A 25,689-nucleotide genomic window follows, 5' to 3' on the forward strand; every position below is an offset into this window, starting at 1 on the left:
ACAACACTCTTGAGGTCACTAAGGACTTTCATCACGTCTGCAACGTTCAAAATCTTACTACTTTATAACTTAAAAAATCACAAGACCTATAGTTCAAGCTTGTATGAAATTCAAGCAATTTCTATCATTTCTTTTGTTTTAAAAGGATTTGACTGCTGATTTAAAATTAAGGATATATTTATGTGAATTTCAAGGTTGGAATCCTCAAAGAAAACCAGACAGCAAAACTGGCAAAAATCAATTTTTTTTTTCCCTTCTGATCTTTGACAGACTTTCTTTTATGAACTTCATTTTGTTAAGGAATTTCCTCATCCCAATAATTTTAAGATCTATGATAACTTTGAGGAAACTAAGCTGGGGACAGTGATGAATTAAAAACAACACAGGTGAATGCCAGATTTTATTGAGGAACTGCATTCACATGTTTGTGAACCAAATCATCACACTTGATTAAAGATCATACTAATAATGCAAAGACATCACATTAAGACGGCACACAAAGAAAATTTCAAACAAAGCTTGGTCAACAGGGTGTACCAAATTATGCTCTGCCTGACAACTGTTATATCACTGAAATTGCACAGCATAGGACAACAATTTGCATGAAACTAATTAGCAGCAGTAGCTGATGCAAATTAAAATATACTTCCCAGTACAGTAATCATACAGAAATGCATATCCTGGCACAGCTCAGGTTGACGTCTTGTAATCAGCTGCAATTACAGCAGCCAGGAAAAAAACTCTGGAAAAGTTGGTGAGGTTCTTGTGGGTCACAGTCTATCCTTGTGTCTGAGGAAATATCTCTTGAAGCCACTTGGTTCTGTCAACAGCTTGTTTTGGTAGCCACTATGTGAAGGATGCAGTTCCATATCTGCAAAACAACAAACACAGGTAAGAATTAGTCTGAACAGGGGAAGATTTTCTTCAGCTGAAAACCAGAGTTAAATTCCTACAAACAAATACACAGGTCACTGCATTTCACTGAGATTACTCTTCCAAGCAACTATAGTCCTAATATTTATCATGAGAAGAATTATACTCCTCAATGGAATTATTACAGCTATGAACACTAAACGCCTCCTCTGGGAGTGGATAGACAAATCTACTTTTGTTCCTGCTTTGTAGCAGAGGATTTATTCCTGCATGTGATAGAGACTTCATACACAGTGCTGCAGGAATAAGACAAGAAAAAAAGACTTAACTAAGTAGTTCATTTAACATTTCTGTGCTGTGCTTCTTGAAAAGATGTACCACTAATACTTACATTCAACTGCATTTCTTTTTTTTTAGCTAGGCATACAACGTGCACACCTCTATTCCTGAAGGATAACAAAATATTCCAAATTACATTTAAAAAATTTATATGCAAAGAAATAACTACTGCACATGAAAACAAGATTGCTTCCAAAGTGAAACAACAGCTGTTGGCACAGTTAGGTTGAGAAGCAGATGCTTGTCTAGATAGGCAAAAATAATGGGTATGTACTGAAGTCTGGCCAGAAAATCTCAGCTAATTCAGTTACTGACAAATCTTGAAGTCTAAAATCTTGGATTTCAAGATAGGTGAATACTAGCAGATTAAAAAAAAAAAACCTGCAACAAGTACAGCACTTTGTTTTATCTATTGCATTTCACCTTTTTGATTTCAGAGCATTTCTCCAAGGTACTGAGATAATGCTGGATGGTAGCTTTATCCCCCGAAATCTTGCAATCCCTCTCAAGGTGGTATCATCCATAAATTTTATACAATGCTCTTTGATTCCTTGATAGTACTACAATGTTTCCCTATAAAAATATTTAAGAATGATCATTAAGAACTTTTGCCTAATTTTCATGAAGATGTGTAGTCACAGCCACTTGTTCCCACTTCCCTGACAGGCAAAATTATCTTGACAAAGAGATTAGTCTGGCTTATTACCACCGGTCTTTGTGAAATCTGTGTATTTATTTATCATAACAGGTTTAAAGGAATGCCTTCAGCTCCCTGGCCCCTCTCCTTTCCCTTATGGTAAGCTACACAAGCAGCAATAGTGTAGGTGTCCTGTCATTAACACCAGTATGCAATTTGGCAGAAGTATGCATGTCACATTTAGCTGCCATGTGTGGCTTTCTCACAACAGTTGAAGGTTTGCAGCTACTGATGGATGATCACTGAATAGTGAAGACATGAAATCCGCAGCAAACAGACAACATGAAAACAGGATCAAGAAAAAAAGCGATTAGAACCAATCCTTCACCTAGTTGTTCACTAAAATTCAAAAGAGATCTTGCCCTCTTCTCACTTTCACTGAAAGTTCCCAGCTGCTCTATCCTAGTTCTGGAAGCAAAAAGGCTGAGAATGTGGTTTTCTTTGTTTTAGCCCAGCAAAGATATCTCAAGCATTTTGAATCTTCATGACGAAGTCAGTCTCATTCTGCCAACAAAATAGAATTATACAATTCATCCACAATAAAAACTTCCAAGGTTTTTAGTCTTCGTATGATATATACATTCAAACCATACAACGAACCCCTTTTCAGCTGGCCTTTTAATTTTGTCCTGTCCCTCCCCTCCTGTAAGGAACAGTGTAGCAGGCTATATTTCACAGCACTCTGTAAACACTGGTCTCCATAACATGGTAGAAAGCAGGCAAACTGAGGAGCAGTGGAATGAGAGACTCATTACAGAAAACAATGCCACTTTCACAGACTTGACTGTGATCTCATCTCAGTACTCAGCACCCTTGTCAGATATTTTTGCATTTTCTCTCTACAAATGGCTGCAGGATCATTTTAAGTCTTTCCACGGCTTTTTTCTTTTTCCTGATTTTGCAAAGGAAACTAGGAAGGATTCAAAATTAGTCTTATTACTCTTGAGTATTGGCAGGAGGACAAGCAACTTGTTCTTCTGATAAGAGCGCTAAGAAGGATGCAATTGCACTCACAATGCACAGGGCAGCCTATTTTTTTTTTTTTTTTTTTTGAAGGGTATAAGAAAAACAGAACAGGGAACTGACACATTTACTTTCCTGCTGACCTAAGAGCAATTGCTGAGCAAACAGGCTTGCTTAGTTTTCTGTGAAAGATAATGCTGATCTATGGCATGTACTCTTACATTCCATGGGTGCTTTTTCAAGTTTTCAACTTCTTTGCAGAAAGGGAAATGGACATTTCATGCCATCTGAAGTCATCTGCATTATTCATTCTTTTCAAGTCTGTAGTACAATTTTTCTGTATTGCAGTATATTTTAAATACTATTTTGCATGATCTGTGCCAAAGGCAGTTTGACCTTCAAATATGATTTTAGCATAGAAATCAAGTCAGTATATGAGGCTTCATTTTTTTGCATGGTAACCCTATTAATTTCTATTACAGACTGGATTCAGCAATCATAAGAAACATCACCAGGAAGCAGAACATGACTGAACTACCAACCAAGTATCTCACTGCTCTTCCCTTTGGTCACACAGGAGTCATTCTACCAGTTAATGCCTGAAGAATTTCCTTTGAATGGTAACTTAAAATGGCTGTTTTCTTAGTAAGGTCTGGGGCGGCTCAGACAGCATGATGAAAATGACAGACAGCATCAGGGGAGTGTAGTCTTCTTTAGCATGCAATCATGAACTGGTATTTGTGCTTAAGTAATCAAGAAGCAATTTCTTTGGAAATACTCTTCCAGTCTCTATGTAGATACTTTCCTGTGCAAGAAGAGCATCAAGGCAATGTAATCTTCTGTCTCATCTCTGCAAAGGAGTATGCATGTATATAGGGTAGAGACAGTAATGTCTGTGAGGATGCAACTCAAGGTCTCCCACTCTTCTGTTAGTGCTTTTCAGAAAGACAAAAGCTCATGTGAGGAATCACAGCATTTAACAAACACTATACTGCACCAGCCAATACAGAACAGAGGGTCTGTATAAATACAATAAAGTAAAAATAAATGTTCTTACTGTACCTTTTTCCTTACAGCATTAGTAGAATTCATCCAGTACCTCTATTTTTTTTTTAACATATAGATCCCCCTCTAGTTTCACTATCTGAAAAAACAAAAGCATTTTTAGTAAAATAAAAGGTATTATTCTTCCTTTAGTTACAAGTAGTGATACATGTATTACTGCACTAGAAAAAAACCAATTCCTGGAATCTTCTTTCCCAACCGTTAGAGGATGAGATGAGCCACAATATTCCACTTTCCATTCCTGAGCCTCTGAGAGGCTGCAGTTACTCGCATACTTGTGTTAGAAAAATAAGCATGAAGATGATGAGTTACTTAAGGTAGCTGTGCTGAGGTGTAAGTAGGACTCATAACAAGCAGTCAGACTCCTAAAAGAAATTGTAAGAAAAACTTCCAATTCATGAAAGTAGATCAGAACTCTCAGACCCTCACTCCTTTCTAAAAATGATCGGTCACTTTTGCTTTCACAGCACCTTCCATATAGTCACACCAAAGCATTGTGTGGTACAAGGCTCACAATACTTCTCCACAGGAAAGAAATACCACCCTTGCTTTTCAGAAAGACTCCTACTTTCTTGCCTGTTTACCTTCCTGGTCCCACTCCTCTCCCAAAACTATTAAATCTTTATTCAGTTCTCCTCATCTTCCCTGAATGCTTCAGCCTTAAAACACTTGCAATATAGGGATGTAGGGATAGTTCCTTACATACTGAAGGGGATAAACCATTTACACAAAGAAAAGCTTACGGTTAAAAGGAAAGCAAAACCACCTAGAGGCAAGATCACTCTCGTTCAGAAAAAGCAAGGCTGGGATGAGAAGTAAAACTCTCATTCCAAGGCTCATTCTGAAGCTTTTAAAATTTGTTTTTATTGCCTACAGATGATTACGCTAAAAATCAAAGAACTGAAAGAGCAGGAGAGCTTTTATTCTTCCTTATGCCTGAAACCAGCCGTTCTGTAAGGGACTCAGATTTTGCATGACTTCCATGCAAAAGGAATCCAAGTGATGAAGATAAGCGTTCAGGCTTGTCAGTGAAATCCTTCAAGTTTTTCAGAGACCTCTCATCCTAGGCAAAGCAGGCTTCCAACTTTTGGCAGCCTACCTCATCAACAGCTAGAACTATCAGAACTTGGATGAGAAATAATCAGCATTCAGAACAGTCACAAAAGAATAATAGGTGAAAACAGGACAAGTACACTGCAATCTGAATAAAGCTCAAAACAACACCAAAGGCACTTAGGCAAAAGCAGAGATCTCAGCATCCTGAGTCCTAACAGCTGAAACTAAGACAGAATGTGAACGCTGGATCATCACTGGGGAAAAAAGGAAGGATCTGTAATGCCACAGCAGGATGTGGTTTTACAACAGAGGTCAAGTCTGAAAAGGAAAGATGGCAGCATTTGGCAGCAGCAGTGTAATAGCACCTGTCTCCTTCCCAGCCTAACACACGTGAAATATGTCTGTCACAAAAACAGACCAGGAGAAAAACAGCACTGCTGTCCTGATAATGGCTTAAAAGCTGATGCTGTAAAAGGAAAACTTGAGAGAAAATGTTGAATAGTAAGGCATTCAAAAGTATAAAGTCAGTTTATAATTAGAATACAGTCATCTTATAAAAGTTCACTAGACAATTTGTTCATCCCACCTAAGAGTTTATTTAGGCTTCTCTATGTAGCAGGACCTATTTCCTCTGCCTTTCTACAGAGTAAGTGTCAAGTTTTCAATTCTCAGATTAGTAGCAGTTTGCTGAATGTGTGACTCTCATTTTGGATGTCTGCTCAGCTTATGGAGCTTCAAGAGACTCTACAATTCCTGAGAGCCCTATGAAGAGTTCTTAGACCAAAACCCACATTCTCTGGAAAACAAAGCAAGGTGAAGGAAGTTTATTATAAAGTGGACTGAGTTACACACTCAACTGTGTGCTTACTATCATATAATAGCTTATAATTACAATAACTCACTGATCATCTATTGCCATTCAGTTATGGAAGCACATTAAAAGCTAGCAAAAATTTTGAAATTGAAGTGATGATGGTTGATGGTAGATACTGCATTGTACTGGCTAATCTGCATATCTATTAATTCTTTTACCAAAAAAATGTTAATTTAACTGACCACCAAGAAGGTCCTCTTTGGAAAGAATGGAAAAACAAACCTTTTAGTCACCTTTCAAGTCTAAGCCACAAATACTGGCTAAAGCTTTCAGAAGCAGTCACTCTCCTGTGCCAGTAGGGTACATGCAGTGTTTCTGCAGGTGCTTGCTCACACACAGTTTCAGAACAAAGTTATAGAACAAAAAAGAATGATCCCTCCCTGTCAAGAAAATGCATTTAAAATTTCTTTTGAGCTTCTTATCACTAGAATGAAAGCATTATTATATATGTATGCATTTAAACAAGAAATTAAAAGTAACCCATTCAGCCTCTTGCTGATAATGGGATTTATTTGTTGCATCCTTAATAGGTATTGTCAAGTTTTACACCCTTCCTACTAATAAGGAGGAAGCTTGTGCTAAATATTTTCATTTGAGTTCACTACTGATTTCATTCAGTAAATAAAACAGCAAGATAATGCAACATCATTTGAAGAGATGTCAGAGAGAAAACATGTAGCTGGATTCTTCCACATGTGATGCCAAAATAAAGCTTTTACTGTGGAGGAGATAATGCATGTCAATAACAACTGGCCTTACCTGCCATCTGTAGGCTTAAACCAGTATCCAGTTTGCTGTGTGGCTTTGTGCTGATGAACAAATAACAGAGAACACACACAGTGATGATAAAAGCAAACAGGACCACCGCTGCTATTGACAGGCCCACAAGCGCTCCAATGCTAAGAGAGAAAACAAACAAATTAAGTGTACAAACATGCTGGAATACCCATTAAAATAGACATCACAATTATGCCTGGAGGCTACATGTACTCAGTTATAGGAATGCCTGTTTTTACTGTACACAAGTTTAACGCTCAGTACTTAGTGTATGTATAGATATGTATATCTATATAAAGCATTACTTCATCATCCCCAAAAGGGCTAATGTCATTACACAGTGGTTCAGCACCAGGTCCTTTGACATTTCATGTTGTCTGTGCGTCCTACTCCTTACTGTGATTTAAATGTTTACAAAAATCAGCAATAACTTCATACAGTAACTTGTATCTATCTCCTCCAATGCAGTGCACACTCCCAGATAAGCCACTGGATAATTCAAGGGTGCGTGCTGGGTTTCCTCATTCAAAGTATAGCTTAAAGCATGCACAGCCTTTGTGCAGCATTCTCATCCGTGCAGAAACTGAAAAAATTAGCAATAGTCTTCACAAGTATCCAGTAAAAGAAGTCAAGGCATTTCAACAAGAAAATGCCAGGTTTTTTTCTTCCTTTTTTACATTAACTTCTCCCAGTCTTTGCAATTCCTGAACAGGATTTTGACCAATGTAGAAGCTCCTAAGACACACACAGGGATTCCAGAGCTCCAGGCAACTGGCATAAGTTCTTCTTTCTCAACCATGACTACTGAAGCAGCATTTTCAGTCTGAACTGCCACTTCATCGCAAGAAAGGCGAACTAGAGAACTTCAAGTAAAGCACACCTTCATAACAGACTTCTCCAAGGCTGACACGTTCATAAAAAAAACAAGGTAACAAATGAAAGCCACATTTCAGTTCTGCCAGCAGCTCTGTAGAACAGGGAGAAGTACTGCGATCATTGTTGCTCCTCTTTGTAACCTTTATCAGCAGATTTTACCAGAATACTACATCTGCAGGATAAAGCTGCTTTATACTATTTCCATGGTCACTCAGCCAGAAGGTATGTCTACATACATATGGTTTTTAGCAGCTTCCTTATTTCTAATCCTTCTGTTCAAGTCTTTTGGTAATCAAAAAAGCTTCCATGCCAAAATAAAGGGTCAATTGTAATACAGCATACAATTTGCTTTTCTGAGCCCTCATCTAAGATTCCTTTCAAATAACAGCAGCACAGTTGTGCATCACACAGCACAACACACTGGCATTATCATTACAGAACTTGTGCAAGTTACTTTTCATAGCACACAAAGCACAGGAAAAACAAGCAGTTACTGGAGAGCTCTCCCATATTTCCTACTACAAGTCAAAGACTTGTAGGTTGCTTAACAGGTTACACACCAGTGAAAACGTTTGACATGCAGCAACAATGCGAGAAGATCTTACCCAAAACATGGAAACTGTCACCACAAAATTCTAGATTTCACTTCCTAAACCAACCCAAATTAAACACAGTTTGTATGTACTGATTTTAAACATACTTTTAAAATACCAGATTGTTCTCTGTGTAGGGAAGCTAACAGCCCTCTTAGAATGCATTATTCATTTCTTAAAGGTTAATTCTGGGTTAAAGTTCGAGAGGAGGGGTTGCTTTTTCAAAGATTGAATTAACTTGGGAATTTATAATGCCTTCCACAGCTCTGAGCACTGAAGCATCTTAAGACAGTGGTATTTTATTTTATTAAGATAGTTCTCAAAATACCAAAAAAGCCATCATTTTAATGATTACTTTTCCCGGAAAATAAAGACAGCCCCTCAGTAAGTCCCCTAGCTCATACAGGAATTACTGTGGTGCTGCATACCCATCTAGAAATGCTTTGTTAAAAGCATTTCACCATCCTCACATCTTTACTTAAAGCAGTGGATGTTTAAAGTTCACCCAGCAGTCCACAGGTTGCATCTTCAAGATCAGTCTTCTGGTAGCACAGACATTTAGTTTGAAACTAAGAAGCTGCTCTTGTCTAAAGCTGTGGCCTCAGTAGCACTAATAAGCTACCCACCCACCCTCAAAACAATAATCTAGCATAAGAACAGCTACAGAGTCCTGGGAGGAATCCAGATGGCACTTACACAACTTAGAACATGAGCAATGGTAAGCTTGACAGAAGAATACTCTCCTAAGACTGCATACAGCAACAGTGCAGGCATGCCACAAATCTCAGCTCTGACTGCTGTTACACAGTGCCAGATGCTCGCACACAGCCCTGCCACACACCTGCACAACCAGAGGCTGTATGAGCTGAAGCAGCAGGCTTCAGGGCTCCCTCTGCTGCTGTAGGTCAACACCTCTTTCAGTGGGGGCTCAGACACCTACTGCTATTTTTAGTCCTTAAAACTAATCCATCCACACCAACAGCAGCCAGGAACAATTTAAATATTGGCTAAGCAGATGCAGCACGTCCACTGAAAGATTAGAAGGAACCTCATGAGTCATCTGGATCTGAGTGAAACAAATGTTTGCAGCTCCTGTTCTCACAGGCTGATCTCCAAGCCTGAAGGTTTGATCCTCCTCCTCTCCTGGTGGTGAATGAGCCATTAACTCAGGGTCTGCAAACCTTGCTTCCAGTTGCTGAGCTCCAATAGTTTCCAATCCATTTGTTGTGCAAACTGTGACAAGACAAGGGGGAATGGTTTTAAACTGAGACAGGGGAGGTTTAGGTTAGATATTAGGAGGAAGTTTTTCCACACAGAGGGTGGTGAGGCACTGGAACAGGTTGCCCAAGGAGGCTGTGGATGCCCCATCCCTGGAGGCATTCAGGGCTGGGCTGGATGTGGCTCTGGGCAGCCTGGTCTGCTGGTTGGTGACCTGCACATAGCAGGGGGGTTGAGACCAGTTGATCATTGTGGTCCTTTTCAACCCAGGCCATTCTATGATTCTACAATAATACCATTGCTGCAGTGATGCACTGTATGTTATACTTGCAAAGCCAACACATTAACAACAGACCAGCAAACAGAAGCAAAAGACTTGCTTTTTTGGAAAATCAAAACAAACTCCCAAATATCTACTCAGCTAAGCAAAGCCTGCCGAGATTAAAAGGGCACTGTGGTTCTACAAGTGTTAATTATGCATCTTGAGCATCATCTCCACTCGGCCTGCCTGAGTTTTAGTAAAGTAAATAATACTATATGAAACTTAAAAAATACAAGGACTTGAAATGGATAATGTAATGCTGTTTGATCATGAAAGAAGACATACCATTTGCAAAAACAACTTAATTGAGAGTAACAATAATTCTAAGACTTTAAAACAAAAGGCAACAGCATCACAGCTCAGTACAAGTTTCACCTGCTCAGCTCATCTCCCTTTCCACCCAGTTTCAGAGGTAAAGCAGATGTTCAATGACTGCAGGTAAAACACAGAGGAAGGGTAAGCTGTTCAGTGCTTTGCTCCTGGTGTTCTGTAGCATCTGTTGATGTTGGTTTTTTTTGGTGGTTTCAGAAGCTATATAACCTTCGCTGAATTCTACACACCCATCTTTTTGCTGATGTTCCCTTTCCTGCTCCATGCATGTCCAGCTTGATTCAAAAAGCATCCTTTGCTTTTCTTCACTGAGATCAGCCTATCCAGAAAGGTGAAAAGGGAACCTAGGTCACTATCCAAAAAAAAAAAAAAAAGTTATTTGATCTTAAGTGCCAGCAAATGAAAGGATAGCCAAGAAATTACTAACATTGTAGATAAAAATGTTTAAAAGTATGAAATGTCAATGTTGCTTGAAGATCATTTTCTGACTGTGCAGCAGCTCCTTGTACAAGTGTTAGGAAACAATTTTCAAGGACCAGTTTTTGTGGGAGCGGCCGGGGAAAAGGACTCATTTTCACAAAGTGCAGTATATAGTTCTAAACATCGTCCAGACAGTATTGATTTGGAGAAAACAACAAAAAACCCTAAAGGCCTGTAAGAGACAATTGCTTCAGTTTGCCCAGGCTGAAGGTTTCTTTGGGAACTGCTTCCATCAGAGCTAGCTGCCAAGTGGTCTGGCAACGTGTTTCCCACAGCAGGAAAAACACAAGCACACAATAGCTGCCAGAAACCAAACTCATGTGTGAAACAGAAGTAATCCCGAGATAGCACCAACCACTTGGTGATGCCTTCAGCCGTTGCTTTCAAATTAATGGGTAAAGTCGAGCAGGGGAAGAGACTCAGGATGAGAAATTGCAAGCTCTGCAGTAAAGAAAAACTTGCAACAGTTACTCCAGAGGATCTTGCAGCTTCCTTCCCATTCTCAGTAGTTTTAGCCTAAGGGCTTATCTTAGCTGGCTGTGACTTATTCCTGAAGTTTTAAGTCTGTGCCCTCATAAGCTGTAAGAATCATTTGGAGATTTATTTAGAACTACTTTGAAGAGTTAATTAGTTATGTAGTTGTTACATTCTGATGTAGGCAACAGTTTGAAGTGAAGTCAAGCAAGGTAGTGATCACCAAAATACATTACTTACGAAAAAAAAAAACATTACTTATGTTTTCTTTAAGCACCTAATGGAACCACTATGTGCACATATTTAGTTTTCAAGGTCCTAATAGACTGTACAGCTTTCAGTGTAACTTTTAAGTGAAAACTGTCATTTGATTTGTTACTGGAAAAGAACGTATGACATCAGCTTTCAGCACTAACCACTCGATGGCTTTGCTTAGAGAGGTAAATTGCATTTATTCACTTCAATTCACACAGGACGGTTATGGCAGGATTTAGCTACAGTAACTTAGGACCATTGTACTAAAAATAAGAAATGAATACTGAAGTATCAAAATCATAGTCCAATGTTCTGACCCAAATAAAGGCTTAGCAGTCACTTCTCAGAAGCTAGAAGATCTCTATGAGATCTTCAAAGAGGTGCTTCATTAAAGCCTTTCATAGGATTTTGTTCTTTGAGGTACTTTCTGAAAATCATGCTTTATCTGCCTTCACTGCACTATCCAATCCTAGTGCAGGAGCATAATTTTTAAGTTTCTGTTCTCATTTTTCTGTTGTTCTCTACTCTTAAAAAGGATTCCTGTGGCCAAAAATTATACCATCTGAAGTTGAAACAACATGGCTATTTGATGAGAAAAGTGTAAAAGGCACATTTAGGGATGTCAGTCACACAGCAGGGAAGCTGAACAATTCTGTATCATTCTTCACAGATGAGGATACTTGGGAGACTCACATTCAGTGTCAGACAAAACAAAGCACTGTATAGCAAAGCACTGAAGAAATTCTTATATGAATTTGCAGGACTGCTGGCCAAGGCATGGAAAACGAGGCCACTGCCAGAGGACTGGTGGACTGGGAATGCAACTCCAGCCTAACAGAGGGCTCAAGAGGGGAACCCAGTAACTACAGACTAGTACATCTGACTTCCACATGGACAGGACAAAAGTCTACAAAAAGACTAGTTAAGACCATTAAGCCAAGAGATAAATACAGCATCAAGGTCCTGGATGCTCATGTTCAGGGCCAGGCTTGCACAGCTGGATCTCTTTGGGAGAGCTCCGAGGGCTGCTCCTTCTTCCCTAACAAGCTACTTTAAAGTAAAGCTCTTACCATGCACCAGGCCACAGATCCATTCACCCAGACATTCGCTCACAAATTTACCTCTTAATTTGACCACGAACAGGGTCAGTGGGCTGTGTCTGTCTGGTCATCATCTCCAGACCTGCCCTTGAACTGCTCACTTGACTTTCCAGCTTGCCTTCAGGCATGCACCACAGCTGTGGTCTTGTGCAGCAGTTGCAGGGTTGTGTCTGACCCCAGCTACTGTCCCTAGCCCACCACAACCAGACCTGAACTGCTTATTCCACCTGGAATCAAGGGCCAGGTCCCTTACTGGTGAGGCTGCCATCCACAGCCACCTTCTTACATTTTCTGCTCTCAAGATGTTGCTTTGAGTCACAAACTCGTGTAAAGCAGTCAGCATTGCTGTAAGGGGATAGTACCACCTCACCAACCTGATAGAGTCCAGGGCATGTCAACAGGCAGATCTGAGTGATCCTGAGCTCTTTTCCAAGCAATTAAATACTATGAGGGCAAGGAGTGCCAGACTACTCTCAGAAAACCAAGCGAGTGGTCTAAAGCAACATGGATGAGCTTCAACATACACAGTGTAGCTAAAAGTAAACAATGCCAAGCCTACATCAACTCAAAACTGCCAGTTCTGAACTGCAGAGAAAAGTTTGAGTGACAGTTCAATAAAATCAGTGTCAACCTGCATCAAGAACCACAGATATCCGCAGACATCTGATGCTGGCTGTCAAATTGAAGGATTTTGAGCCCAAAACTGAAGGCATCATTTTGCCACTGTGTAAAACACTGTCCTACCCTGCACCTTGAGCATCCAGCTCTAGGCTGCGCACCTCCAGAGCAGCACTGTGGAGATAAGGTGACTAAAATGATTGCAGCAGCTCCAGGATGCCCCAACTCCACCATTCCACCTACCATGCCCCTCCATGCACATCACTGTTCTTGAACACCTCCAGGGACAGTGACCCCACCACCTCCCTGGGCAAAAGCAAACTAGGAAGAAGAAAACTCCCAGGAAGCAGTATGAAACAAATAGAAGGATCTGCCCCCCAAAACCCACCATGGTGTAAGGAGAACTCTCGGCAGCAGCTGCAGTTCTACCAGTGCCTTCGAGGACACGAAGCCTCGAAGTGCCTCAGACACAGACCCGCATACAAGTCCCGGGCCCCCACAGCAGCCCTCCCTACCTGAGCCACCACATGTAGCTGTGCTCGTAGGGGAAGAAGCTGTGGGGGTCATCGCAGCAGTACTTAACGTCCTGGAAGCCGCAGCAGTACACGGCGCGGGCATCGCCTCCCACCCGCGGGCAGCTGAAGCCGCTCACCAGCACCCGGTCGGCGTTGAGGTAGCTGCTGCACTCGGAGCTCATCGCGCTGTGGCGGGGCTGCCCGCCGCCTGGGCTCCGGCGGCACACGGGAGGGAGGGAGGTGGGGATGCGGCGGGAGGAGCTCGGGCGGAGGGTGGGGCGGGCGGCGGCCCCTCAGCGCTCCTCAGGTACCGCTGCAAGGCGGGAAACGCGTCCTGAAGCGAAGAGCCCGGCGCCGTCCGTTCCTCCCAGACAGAGACGGCCTGAAGGGCAGCGTCTCTCGGAATGGCTCGGTTCTCCCTCAGCACTCGGTCCCAAATCGAGGAGGACGTTCAGGGAGCTCCATACGTCTGTAAGCTCATAGTCCCTTGGTTTGATGAGGGTAACATTATCCTTAGTTTCTCTCAGAGGCCAGCCTCACAGAGGTCTTCCTTTCAGTGGTTTTATACCACTTTTTTGTTATCTATTTTTTAAGAAGCAGTGCCCAGGCAGCCAGCATTCCCTGTTGAGGAAAGAGCCATCTGTGAGAGAAAGGTGGGGAGAGCTCAGTTTGAGATGCATTTGTGTGTCCATCAGGTGTGCCTCAGGGTGCACTTTGGCCACAGAAAGCAGCATAAGAAAAAGTCCTCTGGAGAGCAGCAGGTATACACAGCCCCTCCACAGACCCAGTCCTCAGCACTTCTGAGGTTGGTCTTTTCAAGCTGCAAAAAGGGCTAGAGCAAGTGGGTGATAGATGTCCCATCCCTGAAGACATTCAAGGTCAAGCTGGACCTGATAAAGCTGTAGGAGTCCCAGTTCACTGCAGGGAAGCTAGACTAGATAGCCTTGAAGCATCCTTTCCAACTTATCTGAATCTATGATTTTAAGTGCTTTGTCACACAAGTGACAAAGTTACCTCAAGCAAAAGTTTTTAAAGAAAGGATGCTGTTACAACAGTGAGAGACCAAACTTACTTTGCAAAACCACAACAATTCAATTAATGCTTCACATTTTAATTTCAGGTTTTACCTTGAAATGAACCCCAGGCAAATGGAGTCTTCAGCAGCTTAAAGAGATGCTAGGTCTTCATCAGCCAAGGTACACTCCCACAACACCTAAACAGGGTGAGGCTGCTAACAACAGTTACCATGAGAAGACCTAGACAAGGTAAGATACTAAATCTAGAACCTATTTAGTAGATGGCACATAACACAAGTTACTTATAATACATGCCTAAGGTTCATCAAAGAGGCTCAATAGTATACTAGGTAGGAAGTAGGACTGAAGCTAGGTAAATGGCTAGTGTACCTTAAGAAAAGTCAAGCTACCTAGACATTAACTTAAATAAGGCACATGGACCAATGACTGTAGGATTAGGGTGGAGGCTAACCCAGGTGAGAATAATCAGGGCACATCAGTGGCCACTTAGAGTCTTAACACAGGTGTTTACCACTACTGCATATACTCCCTCTACATTAGGATGGTCTATTTGTCAAAAAGTATAAATATTCTTCAGTTAGTTGGCTGTGTTTGTTTGTTTGTTGTTTTTGGTATGGGATCTTGAGAAAGAAAATGGCCAGGTTACTATGAGGTTATAGTTTGAATCTAGTCACTTGTGCTGTTCAGATGAATTGAGAATCAGATGAGTTGTTTTATGATAAAGTTGAGGGTTGGTTTATTTAGAATAGATACAACAGAACGATCTGCTAAAGACTAGAAGGTAATATTTTTACTTCAGTTATGTTGCTAGTGTTACTGCATGTTGTGATTGAATCATGGCTCTTATGGTGCTTCATTCATAACATTTATAGGATTTGTTTCTACAATCTAAGCTTCTAAAAAAGCAGAAAATTAATTGTGAGCTACTATAAGGGGTGCTGCTGTCTAGATCACCTTTAGTCCTCACTCTCGGATCTACGTAGAAAGTTATTCCTTAACCATTATCAATAGGCAGACAACTGCGTAAATTGCTTCCAAAAATAATCTTGCAACAATTTTCATAACTAAAAAAAATTGTTGTGTCATGGTTGAGTAACTAGTCCTGATTATGTATTACAACTCAAACTGATGTTATTTGGTGTAGGCAATGTGTTCTGTCTCATATGAGTGATGCAGATGACAGAGTGATATTTTGAACTAGAAAGGGAACAGAGGTTTAAGGGATGCACACTCACAATGTGCGAGCACAGGTACATTGACAAGACATGAAATACGTGTTTCATTTAGTTCTCTTTCACAAATGTAATGACAAGTAGTAACACTTCATTAGTTAATACATGTAACAAAGTTCTGTATGCTAGTTTGAAATATATCAGATGACTCATATGATTGACAATATGGAATTTCACTATTTTTTCTATTTGTTTTCAAGTGTGAGAAATTACACTTAGAAAACTACATTCAAATAATATGAGGTTACTCAAAATTTGGAAATGCCAGACTTACAATTGATAACATGATCACTCTCTATTTCTTAAGAGATTCTATCTCACTTGACATTGAGGTTTTAAATATTTTATTTTCTCACTCTTTTCTAATGTATGATGAAAAGTTGATATGCTAAGTGTTTACCATACATACTGTGAATGCAGTTTCAGCTGTGTTTTTGTTAAAATAGTTTTGGTTGCTATGTAGGTATTTATTTTTCTGTGTCCTATGAGAAGAAGTGTTGGGCTATTTATCTATTTTGCAAATACCAAAATATGTCATCACCTACTTATCTCTCATGCCTGAGTCTGGAAGCAGAGATGTCTATTGGAAGTCTCAATTATTTTTCTTCTGATAGGAAAGCTGAGGATACTTGTTATTCATAAAATGTGTGAGACCTTTGAACAGAGAATTACAAAAAGTTCAAAGTATGGCTTTCAATTACTATGATAGCATTTTTTTGAAATGCAAAAATATTAATAATAACCCTGGAGGAGGAACTTTTCTGTCTGTACTTGGCTGACATTTGAAATGTATGTTTCCCCTGCGTCTAAAAATGCATTTAAAATGTATTTGGATTTTAAAAATGATGATGACATCATTTGATGACAGTGCTTTAAGTTTGTCAGGGAAGAAGTCACATGGTGTATTCCTTCTTGGTACATGTACTGTATATGACTACAGGAACATGGGAATGAGGACTTTTCACTCCTGATATTGTGTTAGTCACAAGCAATTATATGCTTCCTTCTTTTCTTGACAGATCCATTTAATTTCCTAGCTGCTAAAGCTCATTTTTTTTCCCTTTCTTCTGGTGCTGAAAGATAGTTTCTTTTCCACGCTGGGAATGCTACTTGGTTTTGCAGTGATGTAAAGAGAATCAATTTCCATAGCCCTTGTACCTTTGGCTGACACTAGAAAGCTGTATTCAGTTTCAAATTCCTTTTCACTTCAGCAGTGAAGATAAGGAGCAGTTGTCCAACATAAGCTGTCAGTTTGAAGGAATGATAAAAAAGAGGTATATTCTTCTTGGTTTTGTATGTCTTCAAGACACTTTAAGGGTCCTTCAAACCAATTACATTTGCCCAGCAGTTATTAACCACAGAATAGATGAGGTTGGAAGAGACCTCTAGAGGTCACCTGGTCCAATCCCCCCACTCTAGTAGGGCTACCTGGAGCTGGTTGACCACAACCATGTACAGATGACTTAAGATCTCCAGATGGGAGACCGCACAACCTCTCTGGGCAACATGTGTCTGTGCTCAGTAAAAAAAGAAAGTATTTCCTGGTGGGCATAAACTGGGGCACACAAGGTTCTATCTGAATATCTTGTCACTGGGTACCACTGAATGTAATAATATTCAATTAAGGCATGTGATTGTTGTCTTTTAATTTGTGTCCCTCCTTATCAAAGCATGTGTTTACTACAGAGCTGAATGGGTGGAATTGCTCGGAGTGACAGACTAGACACTTTGAAGATACTGGATGTTGTTTTAAATCAGAATTCTTCAGGGGGATTTTCAATAGATATTAGAGTGCTTAGAAATGATGTTTTGAAGAATGTAAAACAAACAGGGAAAAAAAAGTACCATAAAATAAGGTCATTTTTACTTGATGCTGTCATCTGTAGCAGTTATGGAGCTCAGGTATCTGGTATGGAACTTAAGGAAGAACATGTCTTAGGACAGACTCATGAAAAATTGTTTTGCTTTGATGTTGGTCAACTGAATTTTGGCTACATCAGTGGAATGTTTTTTTCTAACATAAGTGGAGATGGAGTGTGGCACAAAAGTATGGTGAGAGCATTTTTGAGAGCCAAGTCAGTATGATTCCACCAAGTGATAGTAGTCTGTTGTGCTAAAATGCAATTGGCACTACAGCCTTTTCCATCCTGTGTAAAGACATATATTCTTGTTCAAAACATTGCCAACAGAAGCATCACAAACACCTTTTTTACAGTCTTTTGCCCTACTATTATTAGAGAAAGGAAAAAAAAAAGAATACTGATTACGAACAAAACCACAAAAAAGACAAAACAGGAATGTCTTCAAATTACTATGCTTTCCATTGGACCCCTTTTCCTCCTTTCATCTATTGTGTTTGACCCACTAAATGGCATTTTAAGAATAGACTTTAATAGGCACAATACCTTCATACTTCATTAATTGAGGCTTTGAACTTAAATTAGGTCAGAAAGAGGCATCAGGGGAAGAACCAAAAGAAATGGTCAGAGGTAGAAGACTGGAAAAGCAATGAACTTTTATCTTCACAGGTAGAACTGACAGGGAAATCAACCAGAGCAGATTAAGTAATCAAAGGGAGAGGTATTTCCAGGCTGATGTGGAAATTCACAAGCTTGTTTCTAACAAATGGATGATTATATATCCATTTTTATCCTAGGAGTAATTACTGCTTTTTGTTATTATTATTTTTTAATATAAATTAATTACTTGCTCTTTAGTTGTGACTGATAACAAAAGAATGTCTCTCTCTCCCATCTTCCTTAAGCACTGAAATAATTTTCTCTAAACTTCCTATCTGCAGATGCAATTATACCTTTTTGTTGCAAACAGCTTCACACCTGAAACTTGGGAAAGATTTATCCATATCAGCTGGTCATCTATTAAAAAATATATATCTAGATTATAAGAATTATAGTGTTACATGTTTATGGCATGGATTACTCATATTACATTAACTTTTAAGTGAGTTCTCTGAAATATTTTTGTTTTCTAGAGCTCTATGAACTTTTGGTCCCTGGTTTCTTATCTCAGTTTTGACAAAATACATCTCCCATGCGTGTAGTTAACAACTACAATTGGTGTCTTGCAATTTCCAGTATTCAGTAAGATTAAATGATTCATATAATTCAGTGGTTTGATCTTGCAATTTTACTCAATGGTTTATTCCTGTTCACTTCAGCACAGCTATTTGCTGAATAGATTGGCCATCTCTCAGGTTAGCAGGAGTTTCTTTTAAAGAGAATTTTGTTATGAGAAATGAGCAGTTCTTTCATAACCGAGCTGTTCCCCAGTCTGAAATATATGGGGAAAAATCTGTTCTGACCAAATTCACCATACCTACTTTTGAGTTTTAAAGTCATCAAAGCTCTCTTTATTGACATCTAGTTTCTATTTCTTGGTGTAAAATAATTTTTTCTTACATTTTCTGTATATTTTTGAACATTTGAATATTTGAACATCAACCTTGAAACACCTCTCATTGATTTTACCCAAGCAAAAATTTTCACGTGAACCAAATTGATTGTGTGGGGGCTACTTCTGCTTCAAAACTCAAGATATGGATATTCTGTTCTCATCTGGAGGAGGAGACTTCAAATTTAAATTGCTTATATGACAGGAAAACATTTTACTGGGCATCTCTAATGCTTAGTGGTACACCTTTGAGAGAACAATAAATTAGCACTAACAAAATAAATGTTTTCAGTATAGAAAGAGTTAAAAAAATCTGAGTGGTTTTACTCTACTAAAAGGTTAGAAAAACTGATTTGTACTATAGGCACTTTAATTATGAGAATAATTTGACTCTTCTGCCCTTTTTTAGAAGATGGAGAAACAATTTGTGGATTACGGACATTTTCCTCTACAGCTTTTCTTCATTTATTGTTGTTGGATTCATGTGTTTACTTGATTAAAAATACAGTGGTATCACAATTCAGATGAACACAATTATGATGAAGCAGCTGTGCTTTTAGAGAAAGGGGACAAAAGACATAGGACTATTTGATCTAATCTAGTAATAGCTTTCTCACTGTCTTTAATTCAAGGAAACTAAAACTGCAGCTCCATGAAGGTAATATTTCTCTAATTTCTGTCTGTTGTATTCCATTTATATAGCAGACCTTACAGAAGTTAGTTCTCTTAAAAATTGTACTTTCCTATCACTACAGAACATTAGTTCTTTTACTGTTCTAGCTCCATCAATTCATGCTTAGGAAAGAATCTGGTTCTGTTGATGCTGCTATTTCTGAACAGAGAGAAAAGAGTCTGTGTAGGCAGCTTCATCTCAGAACTCTCATGCTATCCCTACCTTTCAGAATACAAGTCTGCTTATTTAAAATACAGTGATCCTGCAATTGCTTTCATTTTCTGGCGTTAGTTTAGAAGTTGTTCTTGTCAAACACGATATCTTGCAGTGCTCTGAGATAAAACACCATGCCTTTCCTCCTAAATCTGTAGATTGACAGTTTGGGTCAAGTTTTCTAGGCTAAGAAAGGAAAGTTACTTGGTTCTAGCTTCAGCTCCTGGGTAGAGACAGCTGGCAAATGTTAGCCATTATCACTAGGCAGCTCCCCACTGTTGCCTCTACCTTTCTGCTGCAAAGCTGGCATAAATGATGTAAAAGATGAGAAGTGGAGTTGAATTTTGTTATTGCTGATCCTACGCTATAGGCAGTACTATGTTTGTGAGCTGGCTAGATGGATGAGTCAGCTATGTAGTATTAGTTCATACAGTCTTCACTGAATGGTAAACTTTAAGATGTAGTTCAAGGATTTCCTTCCATTCCACATGTGTCTGCTGTGTAGCTTTAGTGTGGTTCAGAATTAGTTTTTAGATCTGTGTTTTTAGTGCCTCTTCCATCAGTGTGTTTGCGAGCTCTTTCCTGTTTTGCCAGTGATGTTTTTACTCCAGAGTGTACTAATACTGTGTCACAGAGAACACCTGATTTGTCTGCTAACTCAACTCCTTCCACGAATGAGTCAGACATAAGCTTGTTAAGTTTCATTTGGCTCTATGAATAGCTGCAGTATACATTTACATGCATATTTGGTTGTGTATGGGAACTGCTGAGTCACAGCCTGAACCACTGGTTGAGCACCTGGGGAATGGACCTGGTCAGCCTTGGAAGCACAGGTGAAGGCAATTCAGCTGTGAGACCGGAATGGGTGGAGCCTGGCTGCAAATGTCTGAGACCTCGTTTAAGGGCTGACTGCCACTGGGGAAGGATCTTTGGTGGAGCTTTCTCCTGCAAACCTGGAATCTTGTGATACAGGTGAGCAATCTTCTTCCCTTCCCTTATACCATCTTTCTATTGTGCTTGTCCTTTTGTCAATTCCCCTCTGGTGAAACACCCTTTTCCCATTATATTGATCTGTCCAATTGCCATTGGTTGATTCAAGAATTGAAGATAGCGTAAAATTTGCTTTTGCTTAATCATATGGCTTTCTAGTCTTTGAAAAGTACTATGTTCAGCTAGTTATTGAAGTGGATGCTAATTTGTTTCTAACAATGAACTTCGTACCATTCAAGAGAGAAATTTTTTGGTTTGCTAATGGCATTTCAGACCAGAATAACTTGAGTGAAACATCATTAGTGTATAACAAAAATACCAGTGGTAGATACAAGGGTAACTAGGCTGCTTAGTGTTGATCTCATTATAATGCTCTGCTCCATTGTTTTGTTTCAATGTAATATATTCCATTTCATAACTGTTTGGAATCTTTGCAGGCCTGATTTTCCGTGCTTTGTGAGACAAACTTCTGGAACTTTGAAATGGTCTTGTCTGATTTTTAATATCATGCTTAGGCCTTCAAATGACTTCTTTCTTCTCTGGCATGCCCTGGGGGATATGTGACTGAGCACAGTCATGAGTCTATGTGGTTAGTTAAACATTTAAATTGGCTTGCAAAGAGTTTACACCTTCAGATTTGCAAGCTGTAGGAGATCAAGTCTTAAGTTATCAACATAATCTCTCTCCATGCATCAATGCTCATCTGTTAAGGCAAACTCCTATTTTCTCTGTAAAGCAGACAGGCTGCAAAGCAGCTAGTCTCATGCTATAAATTCAGTGCTGCTGTACAGTTTTCAGGACCTGCTGGAGGAAAAAAGTAATTTCAGATCTCTGCATGATGACAAGTAGTCTCAACACGCCAGCACAATTTTGTTTGCAATTTTTTTTGGAGCAGGTAGTCATGAAGAACTAGATGTAAACTAATCTCCAGCCAAGAATATTTACTTTTCCTCTGTAGCTTTCATTAAAAGACCAAAACATTTGTTCTGCAGGCTAGAATTCCAGTGTGACAAAAGGTGGAATACATGCCACGTGCTCAATCATAAAAATGTTTGTTAACTTCAGAGAGAGTATTCATGTGCTGAAAGCCATGTACCTGTTCACATTTCAAAGCCTGCATTTGTAATACTAATTCTCTTTAAATTGGCAATTTGTTAAGAACAGCACCAACCCCATATTGTTCATAACACTCAGGTGTCTGCTCAGACTTCACACTGCAGAATTTCTTAGCTCCCTGAAATAATAATATCAACAATTACAGCCTCACTGTTCTTTGACAGAAACCCTTTGAAAATCTTGTCAGCAAAAGTTATTTTTACCTCAGCAAAAACACAATGTACAGGTCCCCTGCTCTTAACCCTAGGATGCTTTAAGAAGAATCTAGTCCTGTCCAATTGCAGTGTTATTGATGAGGGAAAGCTTTTTTTCCCTTGCTTTGTAATGCCTTTAAAGCAGCCCAGAGATTATTCGTCCATGTAGAATGAACTCTTTCCAACTGGTCATTGACATGACATCTTTTTAGGCTTTCAGTATTATATATATTACAGTATAGGGAATACAAGACCACACTTAAGTAAGTCCAGATGTCCATTTGAAGTTTGTTGGAAATACCCAAATAATTTTCTAGGACGGTTTCTCTGATAAAGCAGATTTTATTCGCAGTTGCAATGGCGGGCCTCCTGCAAGCAGGAGAGCCCCGGGAAAACAGTGTTCCATCTTTTATCCCCTGTTGCCTACCGCTGATCTCTTTCTCCCCTGGTTCCTCATTGGCTGAGTACTGCAGGTTCACACTCTTTTGTAACACTTCACCAATCATACAAACACCAAGTAGACACAAATCTTTGCCGCCCAAACACAAATGGCTTAATTGTTTAATTGACTTCTAACAATTGCTTTCTTAACAAATGTTTGGTCGTAACTTTTCAGATGTCAATTTTACAACGTAAACATAGACATAGCCTCAATTGTTTAATTACCCCCTAACATTTGTGCCCTTTCACGCTGGGTCATTGTTCTGGTCATTCATCTGTCCTTGCATAGAGATAAGCTCGGAATGAGGATAGAGGGGAGTATCTTGGAGCCTGTCTATGGCATCCTAACATTCCCACAAGGTGGGACAGTTCTGCTTTGTGTAAAGGCCCTGACTCCTTGAATGTTTATTAAATGTATTTTGCTTCTGCCAGTCTAATGAATGACCTTACAATATGTTTCCTAGTTCAGAATACTATACCCACATCGATTAGAACATTCAGAATCTATTGCAGCTTTGTGAGAAAGTATTTGTTAGGTAATTCAGTAACTGTGTTTCTAAAATATGTTACTAACATGTATATGGTATTCTTACTTTCCACATCAGCTATTTCTAAGGATATGTTCCAGGTTAATTCTTTAGATCAATTGCCCTTTTCAATGTTCAATGCAGAAACAACACTTTCCACAGGTTGGACATCGTGAATCGAAATAAAGAGGGCTTAAAATGTCTTGCAAAGCACAATCTGGGCTCATCAGGGCTTCAGGTAATAGAAACATCTGTTCTATGGAAAATACTTTTGGCTCTTGCTTTCTGCTAACAGCATGTTAGAGCACTGCATTGGCATAAGTGGACAGAAAAGATAAATAACTATAGTCATAAGAGCTCCTTTCCTAATAGTTGGGTTCTTTGTCCCAGCACACTGCTGGCCTAGTCTGATTCTGCTCTGTCAGTTTACTTTGTAGCAGCTGTCCTGAGTGATTGATGTAAGCATAGACTGAATGACTGAATGGATGGTGGCATCCACTTTCCTCTCCATCAGAGGAAAATAGAGACATGCTCACTGCCACTTGCAGTGATTTCCTGTTCTGAAGCTATGCTCCAAGAGAGAATTAGCTGATATAGCTTGGAGTATGCTCATTAGTTTCAATATAACTGAACATTTCCATCCTCTATTTATCCCAAAGAGTCTTTGATTGCAAACTGTCTTTTCATTTCTTTCCCATTTTTTCCTTCTTACATGATCTCCTTTTTTTTTTTTTTTTTTTTTCTTTTGTACTTCTGTTACTTCTTCCTTTTATTTTCTCACATCTTTTTTTTTTTTCCTGCCACCCCCAACTACAGATTAAAACCCCACACCTGGCCCTTGCATTCTTTCAGGGAAATTCAGCTAGCTTTGTACAGTACAATCTCTGCCCCTCAGAGCCATTCTTCAAACCCTAACACATCTCCAGCTCTTTTCTTCCTTAGGCCAGGCTATGTCATGTGTCCAAGACCTCAGAAGTGAGCAGCTGTTAAAGCATGGGATTGTAATGGACTCTGAGATCAATTCTTTTATTTCCAATAGTTCTTCAGTACTCCATTTTCCCCTTTTTTTTCTGCAAGCCAGTGCATGCCATAATGCTTGCCTTTGATTTCAGCTGAAGACTGTTTGCATGCTGAAGAGCTATTCCAGCTCATCATGCCATTATAAGTTCGTACCATGGCCAGAGCAATTAAGGCTTATTTATGTACTCGAGCCCTGACAACTGCATGGACAAATACTGTTTTTGCTACTTTAAAAAGCATTACAAAGCACCAAAAAGGCTTTCAATTGTCAATAATGCTGCCATTGGACAAGACCGGCTTCTTCCTGAGTTTAAAAGCAAAGGACCTGTACATTGTGTTTTTATTGACGAAAAGAGTTCTTGCTGACAAGATTTTCAGTGGATTTCTGTCAAAGAACAATGGGCTGTAATTATTAGTGTTATTATTTTAGTATGCACTAATAACCTCTGCAGTGTGAAGTTCGAATAGGTGCCTGAGTGCTACCTTTGAAACAAGGGTACAACTGAACATTTGCAACATTGAATATAGCATTATGCAACAGTCAAATGTTTGGAAAATGTGCTTCATAGGAAAATGTTAATTCTCTAGTGTTTGTACATGCAGCCAAATCAGATGGTGTTATAAATTCCAAAATAAACTTAGAATCAATTATAGGAGGTGAGAGTAAGTCTTCTCAGCCACAGTGCTGCTAAAAGAAAGCAACAGCCATCCCAGATAGGCTCTCGTCCTCCAGATGTTCCGATGGCTTTTTATGTTATCTGATAATCCTTATTGGATGAAAAAATGCTGAGATCTTACAGCTTTTGGAGAGTTTTTACAGAGGCTTTGTGTTCTGTTTCTTTTAAGTTTCGTGGATATGTTTTCCTCAGGCCCTTGACAACTGACCTTCCAGTGAAATGTTTGACCTTCATAATTAGAAAAACATACAATGAAGTTGGTTTGGACGAGACGTATCTGTTTTTTGTCCTCTTCCTAATGCATACCTTAAATCACACACACACTTTTTATTCTTTTTCATGTAGATAGTGATCAAAATATGACAACAGAATTTTAGATGTGAGAAATATTCCAGCTGGGAAATTCTTGTTACTGTGAGCCTGTTTGCTAGAGGTATGTTATCTGGCTTCGTGTAGTGTTACAAACTAGCAGTAATTTGAATTGGGAATTAAAAAGTTGCTGATGCAACCTTCTTTCTTGGAAGGGCCGAATAGAATATTATTTGGGGATAGCAAAAATGAAATTAAAAAGTAATTAAATTTTAAATTTCTGTTTTTTGCATTCTGAAGGTGGTGAATATCAATTCAACTGGTCATGTTTTCTCTTCTGCATATTCTCTCTTGGAATGTGAAAAGAAAGAGTGCATTCCTAATTCTCAATAAAGATGTAATTGACCTGCTGTGATTTTGAAAG

The 25,689-nt window shown here is 39.4% G+C and overlaps 1 protein-coding gene across 1 annotated transcript; it reads right to left on the reverse strand.

Annotated features, from left to right (window-relative positions):
• Positions 1-770: 770 nt before the first annotated feature.
• Positions 771-13,607, reverse strand: SHISAL2A (shisa like 2A; the record flags this gene model as incomplete). Its single annotated transcript, XM_079535975.1, has 3 exons — positions 771-871; positions 6,627-6,766; positions 13,426-13,607. The coding sequence occupies 3 exons, from the start codon at positions 13,605-13,607 to the stop codon at positions 771-773; spliced, it is 423 nt and encodes a 140-aa protein (XP_079392101.1).
• Positions 13,608-25,689: the final 12,082 nt, after the last annotated feature.

The sequence above is a fragment of the Tetrao urogallus genome (genome assembly GCF_951394365.1).
Source record: "Tetrao urogallus genome assembly, chromosome: 5".
In the NCBI taxonomy this organism is placed as follows: domain Eukaryota; kingdom Metazoa; phylum Chordata; class Aves; order Galliformes; family Phasianidae; genus Tetrao; species Tetrao urogallus.